Here is a 23,060-nt window from a genome sequence, read left to right as displayed (position 1 = left end):
CTGGGACAATGCATTTACATAACCAATCCTTCTGTGTAATCCCAGCCCCTCCCATCCCCACCCTGCACTCCCTCCCTCTCTCTCTCTCTCTCTCTCCCCTCCTGATGGTGTCAAGCGGGGGTGGGGGGTGGGGGACTCCCTTATGTCCAGATTACTATGGAAGAAACGACACATCCTCTTAATCTTAATCTTAATCTCACCCAGTTACATGTATGCTCGGCAGCATGGAGACTGAATGGCAGGGCCTCATTCTGAACTGCTGATAACACTTTTTTGGAAAAAACTTAAATCACATTATTGTAATTTGCTGATCAAATGAAATATCATTAAAATACTCAATTAGAATACCTGGAGGCATTAAAGTGGTTACTTGATTTTTTGGGTTTAAATACATTACAAAACAACACAGATGGTTAAAGGTTAAACTCTGTTAAATAAACTGATTGGGAATCAGAGGAGTCAAAGCAAACTAAATAACGTAAGTCATTAGTGTTGAACAGGGACAAGCATCACACTTTGTTTGTTTGTTGATGATTGTATTTATGTGTTTTTGTTCTGTATTCTGTCATTATTACCTCTGTCATTAACGTGGTTATGTTTTAATTTGTGTTTGTTTGTTAGTTTGCAGGATTACACAAAAACTAGATGGTGAATTTGTGAATTTGAATTTAATATGGGCACTATTTGATTTAATTTTTATAGCCCTACAAATACTAATCTATGAATCTGAAACAAAACAAATAAACGAATATAACTATTAAAGCATGGAATGGGCTGTAAGTCAGTGATTCATGCACATATATATTTATTTTGGAATCATTGAGTCATTTTATATAGACGTATAAATATGAATCTATGCATCTGAAAAAAAACTAACCACCAAACTAAACTAATAATATAATATAATAAAACAATATTAAAGCATGGAATGGGCTGTAAGTCAGTGATTCATGCATTTATATATATTTATTGTGGAATATTTGTGTCATTTTTACGGACCTACAAATATGGACCTAGGGATCTGACCAAAACCTAAATAATATATAATAATAATGTAATATTATTATTATTATATTAGAGAGAGAGCTATAAGTCACTGATTCATGCTTATATATACATATATATATATATATTTTGGAATATCTGTGTCATTTTTACAGACCTACAAATGTGGACCTATGGGTCTGACCAAAAACAAAATAATATATAATAATACTGTACTATTATATTTTATAATCTCTTATTATAATATTAGAGAGAGAGCAGTGATTCGTACATAAATATTTATATATATATATATATATATATATAAACTTTGGAATATTTCTGTCCTTTTAAATGTGTGCAGCTCTCGGTTTGTGCTGAGCGCGCCCCCGCGACAAACTTCAACAACTGTGCGCGCTCCGGAGCGGCTGGTACTTAACGCCTGGCGTCTCGTCTCAGATCAGGAGCCGCGAGAGGATCCAGCTAACGAATGAAAGACGATAAACACGGGTCGTGTGGACGTTTCCTCGCCAAACAGCCGGCGCTTCTCCTGCAGTGAGCTGAGGGATATTTCGTCCGAGGTAAGCGGGTGTGTCGCGGCGGCAGAAACACCAGATTTTCGCGTGTGTGTGTGTGTCAGTGTGTGTGTGTGTGTGTGTTGAAGGGGGGGAAACAACAGCAGGCATTAGCTTCCTTCGTTAGCGCGCTGCTAATGTTGGCTGTTAGCTAGCCGAGCTTGTCAGGAGGAGGAGGAGGAGGAGGAGGGGAGAAGCTAGCTAGCTAGCTAAGCCGTGTCGCTAGCTGGTTTGTTGTCATTGGCATGTTTAAAAAAAGAAAAGAAAAGAAAAACGCACGCGTACCCGCGGGCTGCAGTCACGCTGACGTCGAGCAAACACGGAGGTTTCACTGTGTACGGGAAAAAAACAAAAAAAAAACCCAAACAGTTTTAACGCATCTGTTTGCTAGCTTGTTTCGCACAGTCGCTAAGCTAACAAGCTAGCTGCTGTGCTAGCAGACAAGGCCTCGTATGTGTGTGTGTGTGTGTGTGTGTAACAGTTGCAGCTAGGTGGGCTACGCCGTTGTCTTGTGTCACCCGGACGGGGCCGTTCTGCCTCGGGAGCATGTTAGTTCAGGTCAGCAGACACCTGGCGTGTCTTTGTCATGTGCAGCAGCGTTAGCTGGTTCACTGATGACTAATGTTTACTCCAGAGGAAGATGTGTGGCTGCTGGAGATCCCACCGTGTCTGTCTGTGTGTGTGTGTGTGTGTGTGTGTGTGTCTTGAGACATGAGGACGAGTGAATGTCAGCTTTTAGTTCTTGTTGTTCCTTCAGACGCTGCCGATCTGCTTTACTACGCTGCTCGTTCACTCACTGTGTGTGGCCGCTGACAGATCGGTGTTGTTCACGTGGACACCTGTAGATGTGTCAGGAGAGATGCTGTCAGGAGCTGAACTCTGAAGACACCACGGTTTGACCTTTATGACTGAAGTGCCCTCACAGCAGGAGGCGAGGCTCATTGAAGAGTTTGTTGTTGTTGTTGTAACCAACAAGGTTTCTGCTCAGGTTCAGGTCGGATGGTTGCAAACTGAGGTCATCAAACTCATGTACTGATTAACCCATGAAGTAAGTATACAGTGAGGTGTAAAGAGCTATAATGAGCTGCGTCTTAAGTTACTAAGATGTTAAAGTGTCACCGTCAATACGAAAAAGCGTGAACTTCAGTTATTATTTTCAGTTTTGAATATAGAATAATGGACACGTCTTGATACCAAATCCTGAAGCTTTCGTTTCTCTGCACAGACAACACATAGGCAATGGAAGACATGGACAGAAAGACGATCACATGCTCAACACAACTTAAATGTGACTGTACTGAAGTATCAGTAGGACATGGTTGTGAGTCTGGTTTTGTGAGCAGCTACAGTAACTGATGTGTTTGAATTAAATTAAATTGTTCACAAGCACAACTAACTAACATCACAGTGTTACCAGCTGTGTGACTGTGATTTCAGCTCTTTGACCTTTGAAATGCTGGTGAACTGGGTAAAAGCGTGTAAGAGAGTCTGTGCAGTTTCTTGCAGGAACCCCAGAGTCAATCTGAGTATCTCAGTTAAATGGTCAACGAATATGTCAAACTCTATGCCATCAGTATATCTCTGGTTCCATTGCAACAGCAGCACATAACTTTTATTTCATATTATTATTGTTGAAATGGAGCTGCAATGTTGAGGCATCTCTTTTGGGATATTTTGAATTAAACATGAAAGTCCTTAACTCAGTCTTACTCATCACTGCTAGATTTCAAAACCAGCAGATTTCACTTTTTCATGACTAATCAGAGACAAATCCACTCCCTGGTTTAAAACAAAAGCAAAGTTATTTTAAGAAAAATGCTCGATGTGCTAGATACTTTAGAATCGACGTGTGATCGTTTTTCCAACGTGAGAAGACAAATTTAGTTAGAAAAGTAAAATGTAAAGAATGATCCAAGCAGACCTCCAGTGTTTCTGTACCTGTAAATATTAAGTTCGGTCTTTTCCACAGATTAGTCTGTGGACGAGAAAACTATTAAACACTGCTATCTTTGCTCTGCAACAGAAATGAACTGGTTAAACTATCTTTTATACTTTATTAATGAACAATGACTGTTTACTGTTGTATTCAAGATATTATCCAGCCACCCACCACTAAGCCAACCCCCCACCCCCACCCGTGCTAATGCCCAGATGTTGTAAACCAGCAAGGTGGAAAGTGGGACAGATGACATCTTGTAAAACCAGCGTGGTTTGGCAGCAGTTTGATCTAGAAAAGGAAAATAAGGTCGTATGTTGACTTGAGCGGAGCGATGCCTAACCACATTCAGCTCAGGCATGTGGACAGTAATCTCCGAGGAAAGAAGTCTACTGGTGCTAGCACTGCTAGGCTTAGCCACACTTGGCAAACATATGAGGGGAACTGCAGATACTGTGGTCTCAAATTGTGCTCAATTTTCACTACAAATTGTTTTTTTTTGATTGTGTTTCTTACTTTTGGCCTAGACGAGTTGTCTTTATCAGTCATTTTCTACACTCCTAGTCTATAGGGAGAAAAGAAATTAAATTAGAAGTAGACACAAAATACTTTAAGCATGTCTTTAAAGTTGAAACGTCAACTTTAACGTTTATGATTAATAGGGAGATGGAGAAATAACCTGCTTTTCGTTGTAGCTGAAAAGAAAATCATTGGCTTCTGTGTGAGGCTGCTAGAGAATAAACAACCCAGCAGGGTAGTGTACAACTGCCTGTTTTGTATATCTGGTGTTTGTGTGACGGCATGGGTCTGACTGTTGTGCTGGGGTTGAAAGTTAATTCATACAAAAGAGGCAGCTCTAGTGACCTGAAATATCTGTCAGCCCGTGATCTATATGTAGAGTTAAAACAGGAATAAGAGTTGAACCAGTATATTTTATGTGACGGCTAAATGTACAGAAAGACTATTTGTAACCACAGGCTGAAAAACACTCAAGGTTATTAGAAGATATAAAGAGCTGGATAAAAATACTCTGGAGCTTTTGTAATGACAACCACCTTGGTGATGAGTATCATTGTGTTTGAATAATTACACTAATTGTGTAAATTTGCTGCATTGGAGCTGCACCAAAGACTTTTCAGGATCCAGACATTTACACCCTTAGAGCCAAGTACAAGATGTGATGGTGGAATAAATCAGGGAAAAGCCTGGTTTGCAGCCTAAAATAGGATTCTTCCAGCAGCTAATCACAAAATCCTAAAGGAACATTTTCTCTCAGGCCCAGCACATCTGTACCTGCATCATCCCTTATTCTGAGTGGCTTTACCTCTGCTCAGTTGAGTCTGGGTGATAAAGGTTAAAGTTGACCAGCGTCCTTGACTAACAGGTGACTCAGGGCTGGCCAATCAATCCCTGTGTCCTTCAGAGAAGGGCAGATCAGGAAAAAGGTGCAAAAACACACATATGTCATCCTGAGCAAAACAATTAGCTTCTTGTGTATTTTTCAAAAAAAAAAATGTTCCTGACTGTGTTGGTGATATAGCAGCACAGATGAACTCGCACTGACCCACAGGTTTTTAGCCTTTACAGAGGCTTAGTTGTTTGGTAATGTAGCCACCGGGATGGTTTTCATATGTGGATGGATGTTGACAGATGATGGGGATTTATGTCACGGATTGGAAAGACTCATCCTCATGAAATCCTTGTAGTTGTTTAAAATGAAATAAAATAAAGGAAGCTTTCTCTTTCACACTTTGGTTTAGTTGGATGAAAAACGAATGTAGCTCAGTTACAGTGGCACAAAGTCAGCTATTGGCATTCAGATTGTAACTGAAGATCATGGTATGAGTCGTACATTAATATGAGCCTAGTATTTGACTTATACTCAAGGCCTATTTGACATAGCTTTTTTGAATCACACGTCCAGTGTACTATTTGTTCGCAGTGGTATTTATACGTGTTAGCATTCAGTGTGCTGAATTATGACTTAAATTTGTCAACATTTTGAATTTCCCTTACACAAAGGAAATGGTTTGCATGCAGCGGATGAACAGTAGGTTCACCTGATAGGTGTTAACCTTATTGGTATGCAGCCGTACTGTATCATTAATACGAGCTCTGCAGTGAGGATGATGTGAGCACATATATCTACTGATGGTTGAGTCACCTGCCACATCACCCCGAGGGGTCGTCAGCTCTAACCTGACCCCTGCATTTTCTGTGTCATACATTGGCTATACTGAAGGGGTTTTACAGTTTTGGCTAATTATTGAGAAAACATTTTAGCGGATAGGCTTCAAAATATGTAGCACAAGACTGTATTCTGGTGTGAAGTAATGCTTATCATCTTCTGCACGATCTGTAATGCATTGCATATATTTTTACAATTTTGGTTTCATATTTTCAATTTTAGTGCATATTTTGTCACTTATTGCTCTCACCTTTTAAGTTCCTGTCTTTATCGTTCTTCTCGTCTGATTTAGACTGGCTTAAATATGATTCAATGGTTATTAATTACTTTGCACATTTTTCTATACATTCATACATGCATGCATACATACATACATACATACATATATATATATAAAATTGAGACATACATATGACTAATTTCTGTAGATGAGTGTAAAGCTGTATGTTGCATGGATCTAACAATCAAAAGCATGCTGTATGTAATACTCTGCATTCTCTTGTACGTGCACAAAAATCGATTCAATTTTTATATTGAATTTTCCAGACTGTATTCTGTGTGCTTCAGGTTGTTGAGTAGGTGCGTCATGTTGTCCTGTGCCGCTGTCTTTCTTGGAAACTGCTGCTAGATAAAGCTTGTAATTAATTATTGCATGAATTGCCTTACGCTGCTTGAATCTGAAAAGATGGCTCATTACTTGATGATTGACTACATGTTTTTTGCTGAGAAGCTCTGATAACACAGCCTTGATCAAGCTCAGGTCCTCAGTATCCAATAAGATTCACACATTTTGTATTTAAATTTCACAGTGTCCATGTGAACTGTGCGTCTGCTTCTGTTAAGCCTGCTGCCGTCATCTGACGACCTGTTAACCTGAGCATACACAGTGTCACATGACATAACACACTGGACTCGCTTGTGACATATCTTTATCAGATTGAAGTAGCAAGGGTTGTTTTAAGACGATGTTACGTGTCTCAGTTTGTTATGTCGACCGATATATATTGGGTGCGTATGCTTGCCGGCATCTACGACCAAGCCTGACTTTGTCTTCTCGGGTTGTCCCTCTGTCCGTCCCTTTTTTCATGAGGGAATTTCTTCAGCTTTGTCACAAACTTTTAAACAATAGAAGAAGAATAACACAATGCTTAACAAAGTGAAGTCAAATAAGTTTCATTTTAATATCACAAATGAAATCAATCAAATATACTTTATACACAAGTGTTTCATGAGGTTCCTCCAGAGTCTGCATAAAGAGTCTGTACAGACAGGGATCTAAACTGCAGTGTGATTGGTTACAGCATCGGCAGCACACGTTCAGTGAATAGAGCTCAGCAAGGGATCGACAGCTGTTCTGACTGCTGGCCATGTGTGTGCGTGTGTGTGCGCGTTTGTGCATGCATGTGTGTGTGGGAGAGACAGTGACTCACTGGCTGTGTAGCAGTGAGGTAATTCTAGATCTCTTACCAATGCCAAAGGGAGTCCCTGCTTGCTTTATCGCTCTGTGTGTGTTTGTGCATGATCAGAAGACACAAGGTGTGTGTGTGTGTGTGTGTGTTTGTGTGTATTTTTTGCTCGCCATGATATCTCTGCGCTGTGCGGCTTCTCCATGGTAACAAGCTGCTAAGCTGCACTGTTACACTCTTGGTTTATTTTCTGCTGTGGAAAAGAGGCAACTGCCAAAGTGAAAGAATTTTTAACATTACCCTAAAGGAAATGTTCATGATTTGTTGTTTGATGATATTCAGCACTTGTAGCTGTGATGATCTCTGTAATGATCTTTTACTTTCATCTTATATATATATGTGGTTACATTGGTGTTGATTTATTTATATTTAAGTTCATGGTTAAACTGTAAAATGTCAACATTAGTATAAAGTACTAGGAAACAAAATAGTAGAAAAAAGATCTCTTAACTAAAGTGTCATAGTATAGCTCTCTACAGTCAGTTGTAGGTGCAAACATGTATCATGCATTAGAAGGACAGCTAGCTAAAGTCGGTGAGGAAACTGTTCATCTGCTTCACCAGGGTCCAATTTGTGTCAGCGAGCGGTGGGTAACTCTTGCCACTTGCTGATGTACTCGCAGCCTTTGTTTGCTTGAAGAGTGGTTTCCTCTGTTACCTTATCTGGCTCCGAGCAAAATGGGAGAACCTCTCATAAATAGTGAATTGGCTCCTGACTAGTTCCCCCCACTCTCTCGTTATAGAGTTTGGAACAGGACGTTGATTTATTTTTCTTGTGGTAGTGATGCTCAAAGGTAACAATGAGCAGAAAACATAGTGTAACTCAATGTTGGCTTACTTGCAACAAAAACAAAATTAATGAATATATCATGATACACTAGAAGCACGTGACTGAAATGTCCACTGAAGCATCTGCTCCCCTCGAGGGAAGAAAAACATAAACGTGAGATCAATGTGGAGCAGCGAGGAGACTATAACACTCAAATTAATAAATGAGACTAACAAATGTTTCAACGTTTGAGGTTTGACTGATGCTCTTCTAAATATGTCATCCTCCTCAATCCACTCTCTTTGCAAAATGTAATGTCACCCAACTGGAAAACTAGTGCCACCAGCTGTTTATCCCAACAAACTACCAGAGAAGTAAGTTGCATTTTCTTGAGCCAGGTCTCTCGAATTTCGATTGTTATAAACCTATTGTAATCTTGCTATTTATTGCTGCTTTTCCATTCTGTACACACTGTTGTTTCTTGGAACAGCACAGTAATCTGCTGGTCAAAGCTTTTAAATGGACTTTGCATGCACCCATGGCAGCGTGTAACACAGGGGTCATTCTGTATCAACAGTGGGACAAGTGGGTTAACTTAAATGTTTAAATTTAGCTCACAATTAGCAACAGGATATACTGAGCAACAGTGAACCAGTTGAGACCAGTGAAATCACAACAAACGTGATGATTAGATCTTTTCAAAGCCTTGTTAGCAAATCAAAGTACTTTTTGAGAGGTAGCTGTGATGAACTTATTCACATTTCCTTTATTTTAGCTGTACCTCAGTGACTCACATCAGATACGTAGACGCCAGACTGCAAAAAAGCAAGATGTGTTTCATATGGAAATTTAGGTTTGTGTACAATTCAGCTCAAGCATATTTTAGAAGCTCTCCGCCAAGATGCGATTTGCACACCTCCAACTCACCGGTAGTTCAGATCAGTTTATTGGCTCGTCAGAATTTCTGTAATCTGTATCACCGAGGTGTTGATGATGTAAATAATCAGTCTCTCTTTCTCCCCCTTTGTAAACCCCTGGCTGTAGGTGTTGAAGTGTTTGTGTCTTTGGAGATCAACTGCTGCCTGGTCCAGATGGCCCATTGTTGTATCTGCTGCGCTGCCCCTTTAATAGCACACTTTCAGCATTGAACTAGTGTCACTTGTGCTGTTTTATGTGTGTGTGTGTGTGTGTGTGTGTGTGTGTGTGTGTGTGTGTGTGTGTGTGTGTGTGTGTGTGTGTGTGTGTGTGTGTGTGTGTGTGTGTGTGTGTGTGTGTGTGTGTGTGTGTGTGTGTGTGTGTGTCACAGCAGGCTCTCTTTGTGCCCATATTTTCTCTGCTGCTGAATTTCTGACTACATTATGTTTATATTGTCTGGTGATAATGTGAACAGATGCAGTGTAACGACAGTGAGGAGAATACAGCCGCGTGCCTCCTGTCGTCTCTTTCAGCCCAACAAGTCTAAATGTGCTTTCACAGCCAGAATCCAGGCTCACCTGAGGAAACAAATGCCACTGCCAACGCCTCTTTTAAATCACCCCTGGTTTTTATCTGTCAATGTGCCACTGACTTGCTAATGATGTGTTTTAGTGCAAACAGGGCCAGTGATAACGTATTGTTCTGTGTTCACTAAGCTCGCTATCACTTTCCTCTCCTGGCGATCAGATTCTGGCTCTCAGCTATATTTCGGTTTCACTGGGGCTTCTTTTCCTGGCTGGCTCAGTTCTGTGTGTTTTTAGAAAGGAAGCATGTGCATGCAGGAGAAAGAGCTTATGTCAGATAAAGAAACAAGTGAACATTTTACATATCCATAGTGACTGAATCATGAGGGATGGAGTCCCCTGATCTTACAAATACACCACATTGTTTTTCATCTGCAAAGTACCTGTAGTTCAATAGTGAGATATAGAGATGTTCCAGTACCATAGTTTCCCGACCGATTCTAATATCCGGATGTTCCGTATTGGCCGATACCAAGTACTGATCAGATACCAGTGCATTTAAAACATAGCAACTTATGTAACCTATTTTAACATCTGTATGCTACTTACCCTGTATGGAAGTGATTACTGCTGTCAACAAACAAATACATACAGAAAATGAACGACATAGGACTCCTTTGTATTATCTAGTTTGACATTCATAACTGAAAAAGAACATGAATAAATAAATCTCAAACGACACAATTTACACGTTTACTGCACCGTGGCAAATGGTGTGAGAGGAAGTCAGTAGAAGGATGGAATGGAAAGAAAATGCAATGAGTAAGGTATGGTGTCAACGAGGGCAGCTGGTGGTGGTGCTGCTGCCTGCAGCCAGACAAGACTGAAATCTGAGCCCCACAGAGCCAGGCCAAGGGAGGGGGCAGAGAGAAAGAAACATAAGTGGGGGAGAGAGTTAGAGAGAGGCTGTCCATCCAGGAGAAAGAAAAAATATGCAGGGTAGAGCAGGGAATGCATGTAAGGAAGTGTGCACGTAGAAAAAAGGGAAAATGGAGGAGCGCAGACAGGAAGTTTAGTGGGGCGGGGGGGTGAAGTAAATTTGTAGGGGAAGTTAAAATCTGTGTGGAAGAGAAATGACGTGTTTCACAGAAGAAGAGGTTGTGTGTTTGGGTACGGTGCCGCCAAGAGCTAAAGGGGAAGGGTGTGAGTGAGCATGCTCTGTTTGGACTGACATTGGATGCCGGCTTAGCTCCTCTGTCCTGCACGAACACACCCAGCAGCAGTGACACCTAGCACACTCCAGGGGACAGAGAGAACATGGCTTGAATAAAAGAGCACAGAGGAGAAAAAGTCAGCGGGAGAGAGAGACTTTGTCCGGGACTTTCCCTTCTTTCCCTCTCTTGTGAGCTCCACTTCTCTTCCAGCAGGAAACAAGGCTCCCCCCCCCCCCCCCTCTAATCAGTAGAGGGAGATTTTTTTCCTAGCAGCTCTTCTACACGACAAAATATTTGTTTTCATGCAACAGTCTTTCTTTTGTCCTGGGATTCGAGCTTTTTTTGCGGGAAAACTTCAATTTTGGGAAATGGTCTTGGAAGAGGATATGTCTGTGAAAAGCTGCAGCGGTCCAAACTCTACACTTCCTGAATATTTGGCAGCAGGAGAAACAAAGGTGGAACTTAATCATGCAGCTTTGAGGGGAATCTAAAGTGCCTTGAGTAAAATATCTCATGTTGCCTTCAGTTCCCAGTGGCCAGGGGAGCAGCCGGGGAGTGGCGAGTTGACCACACACACTGACAGACTGCTCTCGGACTAATGCAAGCCTTTCAGTGTAAGAGAAAGCAAATTAGTGACCTTCTCTGTTTCTTCATGCTGAAGCATAAGCACCTAGCAACCTGTCTGATGCTCCTCTTTTAGTTTGGCAGCTCTGATGGATGCCTGCTTCACCCACATGATGTCAGTGGCTGTTTTTCTGGCTGTTATAGTGACCGAGGGACTTTGAGATTTGATGTTTTGTGGTTTCTGAGATTCCCATGACAAAGGCATAAGCACTCCGGTGTCTTTCTCTTGTTCTATCCCCTTGTGGGCATTTATTTTTCCGACTATTAAGCATCCCCATCTGGCTCAGTCTGGACACAGCACTCATTCTTTCATTACAGCTCGCCCTGGACCCTCCTGTTCTTACCCCTCCTAAATGGGGGACCAAGAGGAAGAAATATGATCCTCCTTTTTGTGGTATGTTAAGGGCAGCGGCAACAGTGTGTGGTTTCCATGGAGAAGGCTGCAGAAATATGGCACTGAGGGGCTGCGTGAACGCTCTACCCCTATGTCTCAGGTCCAAGTGAATTTGAAGCCAGCTAGCGTAGCACAGCAAGCTCCACCCTGGAACTCCTTGTTCCGACTCCTCTTCTCATGCATAGCCACAAGGAGCGTGCACAGGACTAAAGGTGAAGCAGTTTTTAAAGATAATGCACTTTATAGTGGAAACATTTACACCTTTTCCCCTAATCAGCTTTATGTGTTTTATAACTGCATCTGTCCTAGCTGCAACCAAGGTGTTGTAAAATGTCATAAATTCCTTTCCTCAGTGCATCTTAGGTGTGTTTGTAGCAAGTCGACAATGTGTGTTTTTTTTTTTTTTACTGGGAACTTGTTGGGGGAAAAAGTGAATGTGCTTTATGTTGAGACAGAATGTATGTTGAATAGTTTGTCTGTTTGAGTACAGAAGATGCTTTTAACAAGCTTTGCCTGCATTCATTGTGAATTATATCTGGCATTGTGTCTAAACTGTGCAGTGTGTGTGTGTGTGTGAGTGAGAAAAGAGTGGGCAATGAGTTGAGAACAAAGAATGGTATGTTTGTGTTGAAGCTCAGCTTGTTCTCTGCTTGTTCTTCTCTCCACTCGTGCTCTCCATCTATCTCCTGTATCTTCCTCTTTGCTCCTGTGTTTGATGCGGTTTGATCAGGCTAAACATTTGCAAACTGGTTTGATATTAAGCAAAGTCCGTACCGGTACTCCAAGAGTGAAGCTTGTTCCATGCTCAGTGTTTCTTTACTTGCGAACACTGGCATGCACCAGAGATTACGCAATTTCTGCTGGCACACTGTCATTTCGGCAGGTTGTGCACCTCCCAACTTTTTTACTTGGTGCGCGCCGCATGGCTAGAATCTGTGATCAGGTCAACCTCTACTGCTAGCTTTATGACCCCCTTACTAATGAGGCAGCACGGCAACTCCCAGATGGCTCCTGGAGAGAGACTGAAGTGACTGTTGGTAAAGAGTCATTCTGTAGGAAACTATGGAAAAACCCTCTGCGACCGGTTTGTCAAGGCGAAGGAGTGTGCAGAGGCCCAAAGCTGAATGAAACAAGCTTGTGCCAAATCTGTTTTGTTTGTGTTTCATCTTCTTTGCCGTTTTCCGGTGGTGTTTTTCTCTTAGTGCCGACTATTGCTGTTTCGGAGAAGACTGCACGGAGTCACCAGGCCTGAAAGGGAATGGTGTCGTATCAACATCACAGTTGGCGCGTGATTACCAAGTTAGTTAATGCTCAACTAGTGGCTCCATTAATCTATTTACAAACAACATAATATTAATTAATCACACTCGTCGTCGTGCTTATTGCTGATTCAATTCAATTTGGGGTTAGTGTTGCACAGGCTGTAGGCTTTAATTTGCCAAAACCTGTAATAATTACAAATGTTGGTTCAACTGGTTCAGATAAAATCAAACCAGTTTATCCTCCTAGACCAGAAATCCATCCAGCTGCTTCCTTCCTCCTTCACTACTTTCTTCTTTAGCCTTGTGTCTTCTGAGCTCAACACAACAGTGTTCAACCAGCAGTCACTCATCATATCTCCATATCTATCTCTTATATCCAGCTTGCACATGTTTAGACTCCTGCAGTCTTTTTTTAACGTCAGTGGTTGTATGTGTTTATGTTTTGTCTAGGTCAGGTTGGTGCATGCTGCACGTTAACATCGGTGACATAAATCTAGTCAAATTTTTATGTTTGTGCGTTAAGGAAACAAATTATTCAAACGTCTTTTTAAAATGAGAGCCAGATCCAGACAAAAGCAAAGTGTTCTCATGCAACAGCCCTATTGTTTTCACTGTAAATCTGCTGCTCATAGAGTGTTGGCCCTATAGAATACTATGGACAAATGCAAAATATTTTGTATGTGTTGGAGAGCAGCGTCCCACAATGCAATTGAAATCAACTTAAGTTGTATTAAACTTGCCTGGAAAAAAATGATTTTAAAGTTAGTAAACTGAGATTCTCTTAACTTGCTTTTATAAAGATGCTCAGTCTGTGAGCACAGTTGCATTTATTGAATAAGTGGGATGTTTGCACGGGCTCCAGATTAATTATTGTTCCAGTCAGATGATTTGCTTGTATATAAACGTTGCCATTGTTGATTCTTGAATCATAATTACCGAGGAATGTCATAGCCCTTGTTAAATCAATGCTATGTTTAATTTCTCAACTACTAATTGACTTATGAAGACATTTAAGCACACACTGTAATGCTTGTTAGTAAGGCTGGTTGACAAAAATATTATTTTGAGGGAAAAAAATGAGGGTATCGATAATTATCACACAAAAATGTGAATTTCAAGACTAATTTTTGCTCTTGAATTGAATGTGCAGGCTGCTGTAGATGCAATTCATGGCTTTAAAGGCACAGTTGCTTCTTTTTAGCTGAAGTTTTTTTAGCTATATCTTGCGTTAAGACCTGAATACACAGCACATTAACACTGGTGTTTTAACTTTCAGCGTCAATGACAGATATGCAATTTATCAAGGTCAGACTGAGCTCTTTTAGAGCCAGTGGCTGTTGATGGACACACCGTATGATAGATGGATTTCATTTAAATAGCTCCTTTCTGATAGTAACGACCACTCAAAGCGTTTAACAGGCTAAGTCCCATTCACCCTTTTAAATCACACATCGTTTAAGGTTCACTTTGGGGTTTCTCCCAAGGACACTTAGAAATTCATGGTGGTGGAGCTGAGGGTCAAAACACCAACCGTTTGGTTACTGGACGACCCGCCCTACCTCCTGACCCACAACCACCCATACTGTATCTGAGCAGAATCTATTTATACATCCACAGTTTGTTTGACTTCATACATGAGTGTCCTGTAAAAACGTATCAAAGTGTTCTGCTGAGGGTTCAGTAGTTAATGGAACATGAACTAACAGTGCTGGGAAAATGGTGTGGAGACAGTACAGTGAGAATCGATGGTTGTAAAAGTCTCATGCTAATGCCCCTTTGCATTAGCAGCACAGTGAGTGGCTTAAATGCCTTGAATGAACATTGTTCAGTCCATGGAAATGTACATGACAGACAGTGCCTCTCCTGGTCTCTTCATATTAGCCTATTAGTGGAGATGGCCGCCGTAAATATCACACTGTGTCATGTTTAAAATCTGATTCTCTTCAGATGTGAACAGATTTTAGCTGATGATTCAGAAATGATAGAACCACTGAAGTAAGATGTGTGTCTTTCATTTCCTGTCTGTTCCTCCATCGTTATTCAGCAAATCCCAGACAGTGTGTTGTAGCTTTGTTTCTCCAAGTCATGTTTGTTTACCTTTTTGTTTTTCAGGGGTCCCCACATTTCAAGAGAAGACTAAAGCCTTACTTGGAAATCTTATGGACGAAGGTTAGTGTTTCTGTTACCCTTGTCAATGCATAAACACTGTCCGATTGTAGTATCGTTAGCCCACGTTTGGATTTACCCCAAGAGAGGTTGTGTGTTTTTCTTTGGTCTTAATTTAAATGAACAGATGAAACTATTTCAGAAAACAGGAAGTATATGTTGCTCTGCATTCAGTTAGGTTGTGTCTGATATTCCTCACTCATTTACTCCCTCCTCCTGCTTTGTAGAAAGTTCCACGTAGAGGAATATATAGTGATCTCATTGGCAACATGAGTCATTTTCTCTTGCACAACTAAAACGTTCCATATCTATGTTGGTCGTTATCACATAAATTATACCAGGCACATTTTCCCACAAGAAATAAATAGAAGCTCCTTAGTGTCTAGTTCAACTTTGAGTTCTTTTCAAGGCTTCTGACTGTCACTGCCGATATATAGTCACATCTGAAGCCTTTTTATTCACACGTGCCACAGTTTTGTTTTCACATCATACAGCTCTCTCTGTCCTCTTGTCTGTCAACTGTTTTCCTTTCATTCAGCATCAGCGCAACAAACAATGGTATATATTTGTGACAATCGGGTTTCCTCTAGTTTTCAGGATACATTGTGAGATACAACAACTCCACTATACAGGGTGTAAAAATTCTTACTTACCCATATTTGTGTACATTTCAAAATTAATCAGCCCAAATAGCTCTTAATGGGTCCTGTATGCTGTGAACCATTGGTTGGATTGTCAACTATCTATACAGAGATAATCATGTCCTCTGAAAATGTGCGTCACACAGATTTAAAAGATATGTGAACTCAGATTCGACTCAGTTATGACTCTGATTAGTGACATTTCTTATAGTTTCCTACCTCATGCACAGTCCTCTGAGCTGAGCGTCATTGCTTTGGAAGCCAGAATTAAATACGTAACTTGCACCTGCACCTTTCCACTCACACTATAGCTTTACCTCATGTCTCTCAAACTTCTGTAAAAGCTGCTGCATCTCCCTCGGGGTTATAAGCCAATTTTGTTCTACTCTAAACAACCCTAATGGTACAAGAAGTAGCCTAAATTATAACAAACTGTCCATATCAATCCCCTCTGCACACTTAAAATGTCTCGTAAACTGCCTTTGTCCTATCTTTTTTCTGGGATGTATATTTTCTTTTATAAATGTTCTCATCCCTAATGAGCTGCCACGGGTTGCAGGAGCCTTGTAAACTGTAAATTCACACTGTACGAGCTGTAACCCTGCTGCTAACAGCATGAGTGTCGAGACCTGCTTATCTGGACACAGCCTTTATCATGGCAGTCATTTTTAGCCCCCCCATGTGCCAGCATAACAAGTGATGCTATGTTTATCCCCACACTCTTTTGAGCAGAGCATGTGGCTACTTGTTTTAACCTCATGCGCGGCCAACTGTCTATTCTAACTGTTCTTAGAAAGGCAGAGGGGCAGGTGGTTGTTAGAAGTAAAGTTTAAACCATTGATTTATTCTATATTCAACCAGGAAGGTCCCCCTAAAAGATACAATATCTCTTCTGTCAGGGACACAACAGACAGAATTCACTGTCAAAAATAAAAAGCACTCGTTAACAGTAAAGACATTGTTCTTTAAAAACCTATTTGAAAAGACTTTAAATGCACAAAGACAGGGTAATGTTCCATGTTCAGTATGTCTTGTATTACCAGCTAAAGAACATTGTAAATGTCTTTCATACAGCGGACAATGCTTTTGACAAAGTGTGCTCGGTGTCTGTGCTGCCGTGTTGGCAACGTTTGTGCTCCCCAAATTCCAAGAGCCTGTGTGTAGCTCGGCCAATCAGAAGCAATGTGTTAATCACATCAGTCACAACCGAGCTGGCTTTTCCAAAGATTGCTGTCCACCAATGAAAAGCAGTGAGCGTGATGCTCTGCCAGAATTCACAGAATAAGTTTGACTATATGTATCGTTGTTCCTAAACGGATGACATCCTCACTGTTGAATCAGAACAATACATTTGAGTACAGTGATTCTGGGATTTGGTCTGGCGCCTCTGTTCTCTGCTCTAAGACCATAAAGGCTGCCCCCTCTCCTGGCCTCCTGGTTGAGCTCCAGTGTTGATCTATTTCAGGGAAGTTTGTTTTCTGCCGTCAGGAATCATCTTGTTATATTAACTTTCTCTCTGACTTCCATTGTCCCTCGTCATCCACGCATTTCATGACATGACTGCAGTGCTACACTTTGCTTCTGTGGTAACACTCAGCCTCACACAAAGATGGCTACTCTGTTGGGATAATAAAAAATGTATGTACTAAATAGATTCAGATATGTGTAAATAATATTATGGTTCATTTAAAAACTACTTCTGTCATGCTTTAAAACATTTTTCAAGAGATGTTTTGGAAGTATTCATAATTCATGTTCTTAGATGTGATATAGATAAGATGACCAACATGGAACTGATTTTCTAAACCACCCGTCTGTCAGATAATAAAAATTGAAACATAAGTAGAAAAGTAATAAATGGATAAGCAAGCACACACCAGGAATATATGCGGTGTGAGCAGGAGTGCACAATGAAATTAAAATTATCAGACAAATCCGGTTTAGGTTGATTGTGAAGGAAGTATCTGAGTATTTTATATGGATTGCATGAGTTTAAAAATACACAAAATTTACACGTATTTAAGGAAGCTACACAACCACAGGAAATGACTTCCCCTCCGATCACAATCGTAGCATTGTCTTCAAGCTGGATTAGCCAAACTAGTGACAGCTGTTTAAAGATAGTCCCTTGTCAGATTTCTCTGTCGCATGCTTGCTGACTGTGACCCTGGCCTTGGCCTAGCAGAATGTTCTGAGCTAATTTGGTCCCTCTGTGCTAGCATGCTAGCCAGCTAAGAAGCTCTATAAATAGCTGCTAAGACAGTGTCTCCACCACAGCAGATGTGTTTACAGTCAGGCAGACTCATGGACAGTTGGCGTCTCTCAATAGATCCAGTTTGTAGATCTGCAGCCTGCTGATAAAGCTGAAAGCCATTACGCCGATCAATTAAGGCCAATTCATGCTTCTGCATGGAAGCTATGCCGTAGCCTATGCTTAGACGCGTACCCTACACAGACCCCTACGCCTTACCTGACATGCACTTCCCCAAAAATGTCACTATGTCTCAGGGCGACGCAGACCGCAAGAGCTGCAATTGGTCGACTTGGTAGCATCGCATTTCCTGCAGATTCACGCCATTTTTGAATTGAGTTGAAGGAAAGAACACAGACAATGTCTCTTTTCTTCGCTGCAGTTCTTTAAGAAAAATGAATAACTCTTCAACATCTATCAACTCCCAACATGGTTACTAACACTCTGCACAAACCTGCACCATCGTGATGTCTCCTTAAAGAGACAGGAGCTAAATGGACATGTTTCAGACAGAGGGAGGAAAGAGGAGCTCCAACAATGGACGGTTTGAGGAAAGTGATGTTTTCTGAACCTTTTCGTGTGATAACACAAATTAAGATTATAAACCTGATGATATTTCTCCTACTAAATAGTTGAATTAGCTGTTAGCTGAGAAGTGGCAGCACTTTGTGGATGTGTGTTATACCCCAGCTGATGTCCTGTCTGTCTACACATTGCTGCACTATCTCACCACTTGATTCTCCTCTCCTGTCCTCGGCTCCCACACACTTTACTCTCCCCTCTCCTCACCCTCTCTGCTCTGCGTCTCCCTGTGCTGCCTCTGTTTGTGGGCAGGGCTATAAAAAGGATGAACAATGCCGGGTAGCAGAGTAGGCGGGGTCACTGGCACGCACAGTCATCCTACCCAAACTCCTCTACTACGCAAAGAAGATCTGACCCGAGAAACATCCTCCTCACCTTCCTGTTTTTGAAATCTCCTCACCATCCTCTGCGTTTGGACAGTCTTTCAATTTGAAGCTTTCAAAACACACATCATGCTTGATTCTTTACCCTCCTCCTCTCTTCATCTCCTCCTGTTCCTCTTTCTCAACCGGCCTCCTCTCTACCCTCTCCTCTTTTTCACAGGCGTAACCCATACTTAACCACAAACCCGTTACCACAGCAACTGCACAGCGTGATAAGAGACAGCAGCTACACACACACACACACACACAGCTGACTTCTCTTTAATGTCTGGTTGTGTGTACAGCTCTAATGTTGAACAGAAGTCGATCATGTTTGGTCCCAGAGAGAAGTCTGAAGTCTGCTCTGCTCACTCCTCATACGTACATTTTGTTTTTAAAGTGAAGATACTGTTGTTTCTCTGTCAGCTTGTTGCTGTAAGAAGGTGGAGATGTGCGGACCAAGGCCGGCTGGTCTGAGTGCACTCTTTGTCCTGCTGAAGAATCTGTTGAAAACTCAACTCCTCTTTCTCCTCACCAGAAATGAGTCGCCAGACTGCCACCGCGCTGCCCACAGGAACCTCCAAGTGCCCCCCCTCCCAGCGCGTGCCCACCCTGTCAGGCACCACGGCCTCTAACAGTGACCTGGCCAGCCTGTTCGAGTGCCCTGTCTGCTTCGACTATGTCCTACCCCCCATCCTGCAGTGCCAGTCCGGACACCTGGTACGCATCACCTGAACTTTCAGACATCAGTAGAGAAGAGAATTTGTTTGTAAATCTTATTCACAAACGCATTTACCATTTCCAGGTATGTTCCAACTGCCGGCCCAAGCTCACCTGCTGCCCCACCTGCCGGGGCCCCCTGGGCTCCATCAGGAACCTGGCCATGGAAAAGGTGGCTAACTCGGTCCTCTTCCCCTGCAAGTACGCCTCATCGGGCTGCGAAGTCACCCTGCCTCACACCGACAAGACGGAGCACGAAGAGCTGTGCGAGTTCCGGCCGTACTCCTGCCCCTGCCCCGGCGCCTCCTGCAAGTGGCAGGGCTCCCTGGACGCCGTCATGCCTCATCTGATGCACCAGCACAAGTCCATCACCACACTGCAGGTCACTTTCTAATTCATTTCATCAACCCCTCTCTGCAGGAACTGATCTATGCTCACGTCTGCCTGATTTCCATACCTCTATTTAATAACTGGTCATACATAAGCATATGTAACATATGTAACAGTCTCCTCGTATGAAACAACATTTAAATTCACTAGATCCTGAGTTTTATTTGGATCTGCACAAACATGCACACACACTACAATATGCCAGATTCTTTCTCCATCATGATCAATTAATTATTCTCTGAGAAATGAACAAAGATGCTTTTATCCGTCAATGTTTAAGAAAGTTCTTCTCTCCACACTTTTACAGAAGTTGGTTGATTCTCTTGTTGTGTATAATCCTGCTCACAAAGATAAAACATCACCTCTTTGGTGAAGAGTAAACAGTCTAGCTGTGAGGGTTTTCTGTGGCTCTAAAACTTAATTAAAAGTTAAGAGGTTCAGAGATTGTGTAGCTTTGTTAACCAGTTTATCTTGTATGTGTGTGTGTGTGTGTGTGTGTCTGTGCAGGGGGAGGACATTGTGTTCCTGGCCACAGACATCAACCTCCCTGGAGCGGTGGACTGGGTGATGATGCAGTCGTGCTTCGGCTTCCACTTCATGCTGGTGCTGGAGAAGCAGGAGAAGTACGACGGCCACCAGCAGTTCTTTGCCATCGTGCAGCTCATCGGCACTCGCAAGCAGGCCGAGAACTTCGCCTACCGGCTGGAGCTCAATGGTCACCGGCGCCGCCTGACCTGGGAGGCCACGCCGCGCTCCATCCACGAGGGCATCGCCACGGCCATCATGAACAGCGACTGCCTGGTGTTCGACACGTCCATCGCGCAGCTTTTCGCAGAGAACGGCAACCTGGGCATCAACGTCACCATCTCCATGTGCTAAGAACTTTTGAAGAGCAGAGGGTCAAACTGTTACAGATTGTCAGGGGGCATTTTTTAGGGGGTCAAATATGTTGTGACCTCACAGCGCCCTGCCCCTCTCTGCCTCACCCCTAGAGACATGGAACTGGACTGTCTGATCGGGCAGCCGTGGAGGCCCAGGGGGTGGGTGGGATGGATGGATGGATGAGTGGAGGAATAATAAACACAAGGACGTAACTGTAATGATGGTTATAGACTTCTACACACATAAACATGTATGTGAGACTCGTGCACGCACACGCTGTCTCGTCCTCTCTCGGTCATAAACACAGACACAAACTGAGAAGCTGTTTAGTAAAACTCGCTCGTCAAACTTCTCATTTCTTCGTCACGTCTTTCTGGGAGTGAATTCCCAACACTCCAGTTTAAGTGTCTCTCTCTCTCTCTCTTTCTCCTCTTCGTCATCCTCACACATTTCACACCTGCAGCTGCAGGACGCTGGAGGCCGCTCACCGCTGAGCAGCTCTGTGGCGGCCGCACACACCGAGGACGGCTCGAACTATAGTTTCACTACGGACTCCCGGTCAGCGCTAGGAAGCTCTCCAGCAGTCTAGCTTCTTTCTGTTAGTAACCCCCCCCTCCCCCTCCCCGTGCCCGTCAGACCTCCTGGTTTCCGTTAAACTAGTTGGACCGGAACCACGGCTGTGGCTCACACATTTGGATTTTTATGTCCACCTGTGACACTGATGTGGGCGGATGCGACTGGAATCGTCCCCCACAGGCCCGGATGACTGTAGCACCCACGACCACGAGGTTCTGTCCAGGACCCGAACCTTTGATCGGCATCGAAGGTTCCTGGATCTCCCACATCGTCACGGTTTCCCTCCGGTCCACAGTGGTCGTCATCGCAGTCATTAGTCTGCTCTCATACTGTCAGGATTAATGACGGCCATCAGCTTCGTCAGCCCCGGATTTCTTTTTCTTGAATATCTTATTTTCGCAGGACACAAAAGTGGCGTCCTGACACACAAACACAAAAGTCTCTGCGTAACAAGCCGCCTGTGTGTGTGTGTGTGTGTGTGCACGCAGGTGTAAAAATGAGTGTGTGTCGGAGCATTTTTGAACGAGGAAGAGAGAATGTCTTCTTTTTAGTTTTTTTGTTTTTCACAGCGAGGAGGAAAAAAAACACTGCATTTCAGTTGATTAAGTTTTTTTTCGGAGTTTATTCTTAAGTCTGTTTCTTTTAATTATTTTAGTTTTGGGGGTTTTTTGTATGAAAGGAGAGAATAAGTCCTGATGTGTGTGTGTGTCTTTGTGAGTGTGTGTACATGTGTGCGCGAGCCGGACATTTGGCAGGAAGCCTGCTCACTTTCTCTCTTTCCTCTTCCGAGACTCTTCTTTTATTTCTCCTTCCTCTTCCTCCTCTCCTCGCTCGGTCGCCGGCGTCGGCCTCAACCACTGACTGACTGATCACCCAACCAGGAATGAGGGACAGTTTCTACCGTTACGATGTTGCTATTGTTATTATTAAATGGAGATTATCATAATTATCATTTTTGTAATGACTTTTAAAAACAAAAGTTAAAGGCAGTTGTAAAACTTGTGGCTAAACTTCAGTGTTTGTAGTTAAAAAGCAAGTTGTGTCGTTCTTCTGAAGGTTTGTGTTTTTCTTTCCCCTCTACAAGTGGATTGTTTTTTCCCCCTCATCTATTTGTCTCTGTCCTTTTTGTTTGTGTGGTAAGTCTTTTCTTTTTTTCTTTTTTTTTTGTCTGTGAGGAGGGAGGGAGGTCAAGCCAATCTTCTCTCCCTTTCTCCCTAAGTGGAGTCTCAGTCGTGTTGCTGCTCTCCCTCAACTCCTTGACTTTATTTCTGTTTTAATTTGTCATTAAATAAATCTATCTTTTTCATACCTGGTGTCTTTTCTTCTGTTATTGTGCGACTCACACCCCGAGCGGGTCTGTGTTTGAATCCCACATTGGGGTTTGGTTCGATGTAGTTTTCAAATCCTAGCGACAAAAAATTTGGAGATTGCAGAGATATATTGTCCACAAAAACCAAAATCTTCCACCGGATGATTTCTGTCATTCTCTATCTCACCCTGTAAAAAGAGGAGAACGTCATGATTAACAGCTGAGGCTCAGTAACGTGAAGCAATCTGCTTGTTCACTATTCAGTTTTTTATAAAGTGAAATATAAACCACACACAGCCATAATAAACTCTCCCTGATGATCATCCAGGGC

At 42.4% G+C, this 23,060-nt stretch overlaps 1 protein-coding gene across 4 annotated transcripts; it reads left to right on the top strand.

Annotated features, from left to right (window-relative positions):
* Positions 1 to 1,372: 1,372 nt before the first annotated feature.
* siah1 (siah E3 ubiquitin protein ligase 1) lies at positions 1,373 to 22,728 on the top strand. Of its 4 annotated transcripts, XM_069528045.1 has the most exons (6): positions 1,399 to 1,565; positions 12,791 to 12,887; positions 14,963 to 15,019; positions 19,391 to 19,572; positions 19,658 to 19,954; positions 20,470 to 22,728. In XM_069528045.1, exons 3-6 carry the CDS (start codon positions 15,010 to 15,012, stop codon positions 20,839 to 20,841), a joined length of 861 nt encoding a protein of 286 aa, XP_069384146.1. In that variant the 5' UTR covers positions 1,399 to 1,565; positions 12,791 to 12,887; positions 14,963 to 15,009; the 3' UTR covers positions 20,842 to 22,728. The 4 variants fall into 4 exon arrangements, with proteins under 4 accessions (XP_019960151.1, XP_069384146.1, XP_069384145.1 ...); XM_020104592.2 differs by lacking the exon at positions 12,791 to 12,887 and having other exon boundaries at positions 1,373 to 1,565; XM_069528044.1 differs by lacking the exons at positions 1,399 to 1,565; positions 12,791 to 12,887 and adding an exon at positions 11,162 to 11,184.
* Positions 22,729 to 23,060: the final 332 nt, after the last annotated feature.

The sequence above is a fragment of the Paralichthys olivaceus genome, chromosome 7, assembly GCF_024713975.1.
Source record: "Paralichthys olivaceus isolate ysfri-2021 chromosome 7, ASM2471397v2, whole genome shotgun sequence".
Classification (NCBI taxonomy): Eukaryota; Metazoa; Chordata; class Actinopteri; order Pleuronectiformes; family Paralichthyidae; genus Paralichthys; species Paralichthys olivaceus.
The sequence above is the reverse complement of the archived record's forward strand: the minus strand, read 5'-3'. Positions and strand labels throughout refer to the sequence as shown.

Coding starts and splice junctions, on each gene's coding strand:
- siah1 (XM_069528043.1), top strand. CDS start 11,680: ATGTCTCAGGTCCAAGTGAATTTGAAGCCAGCTAGCGTAGCACAGCAA. Junction 15,020..19,390: donor TGGAAATCTTATGGACGAAG/GTTAGTGTTTCT, acceptor TCTCCTCACCAG/AAATGAGTCGCCAGACTGCC. Junction 19,955..20,469: donor AGTCCATCACCACACTGCAG/GTCACTTTCTAA, acceptor GTGTCTGTGCAG/GGGGAGGACATTGTGTTCCT.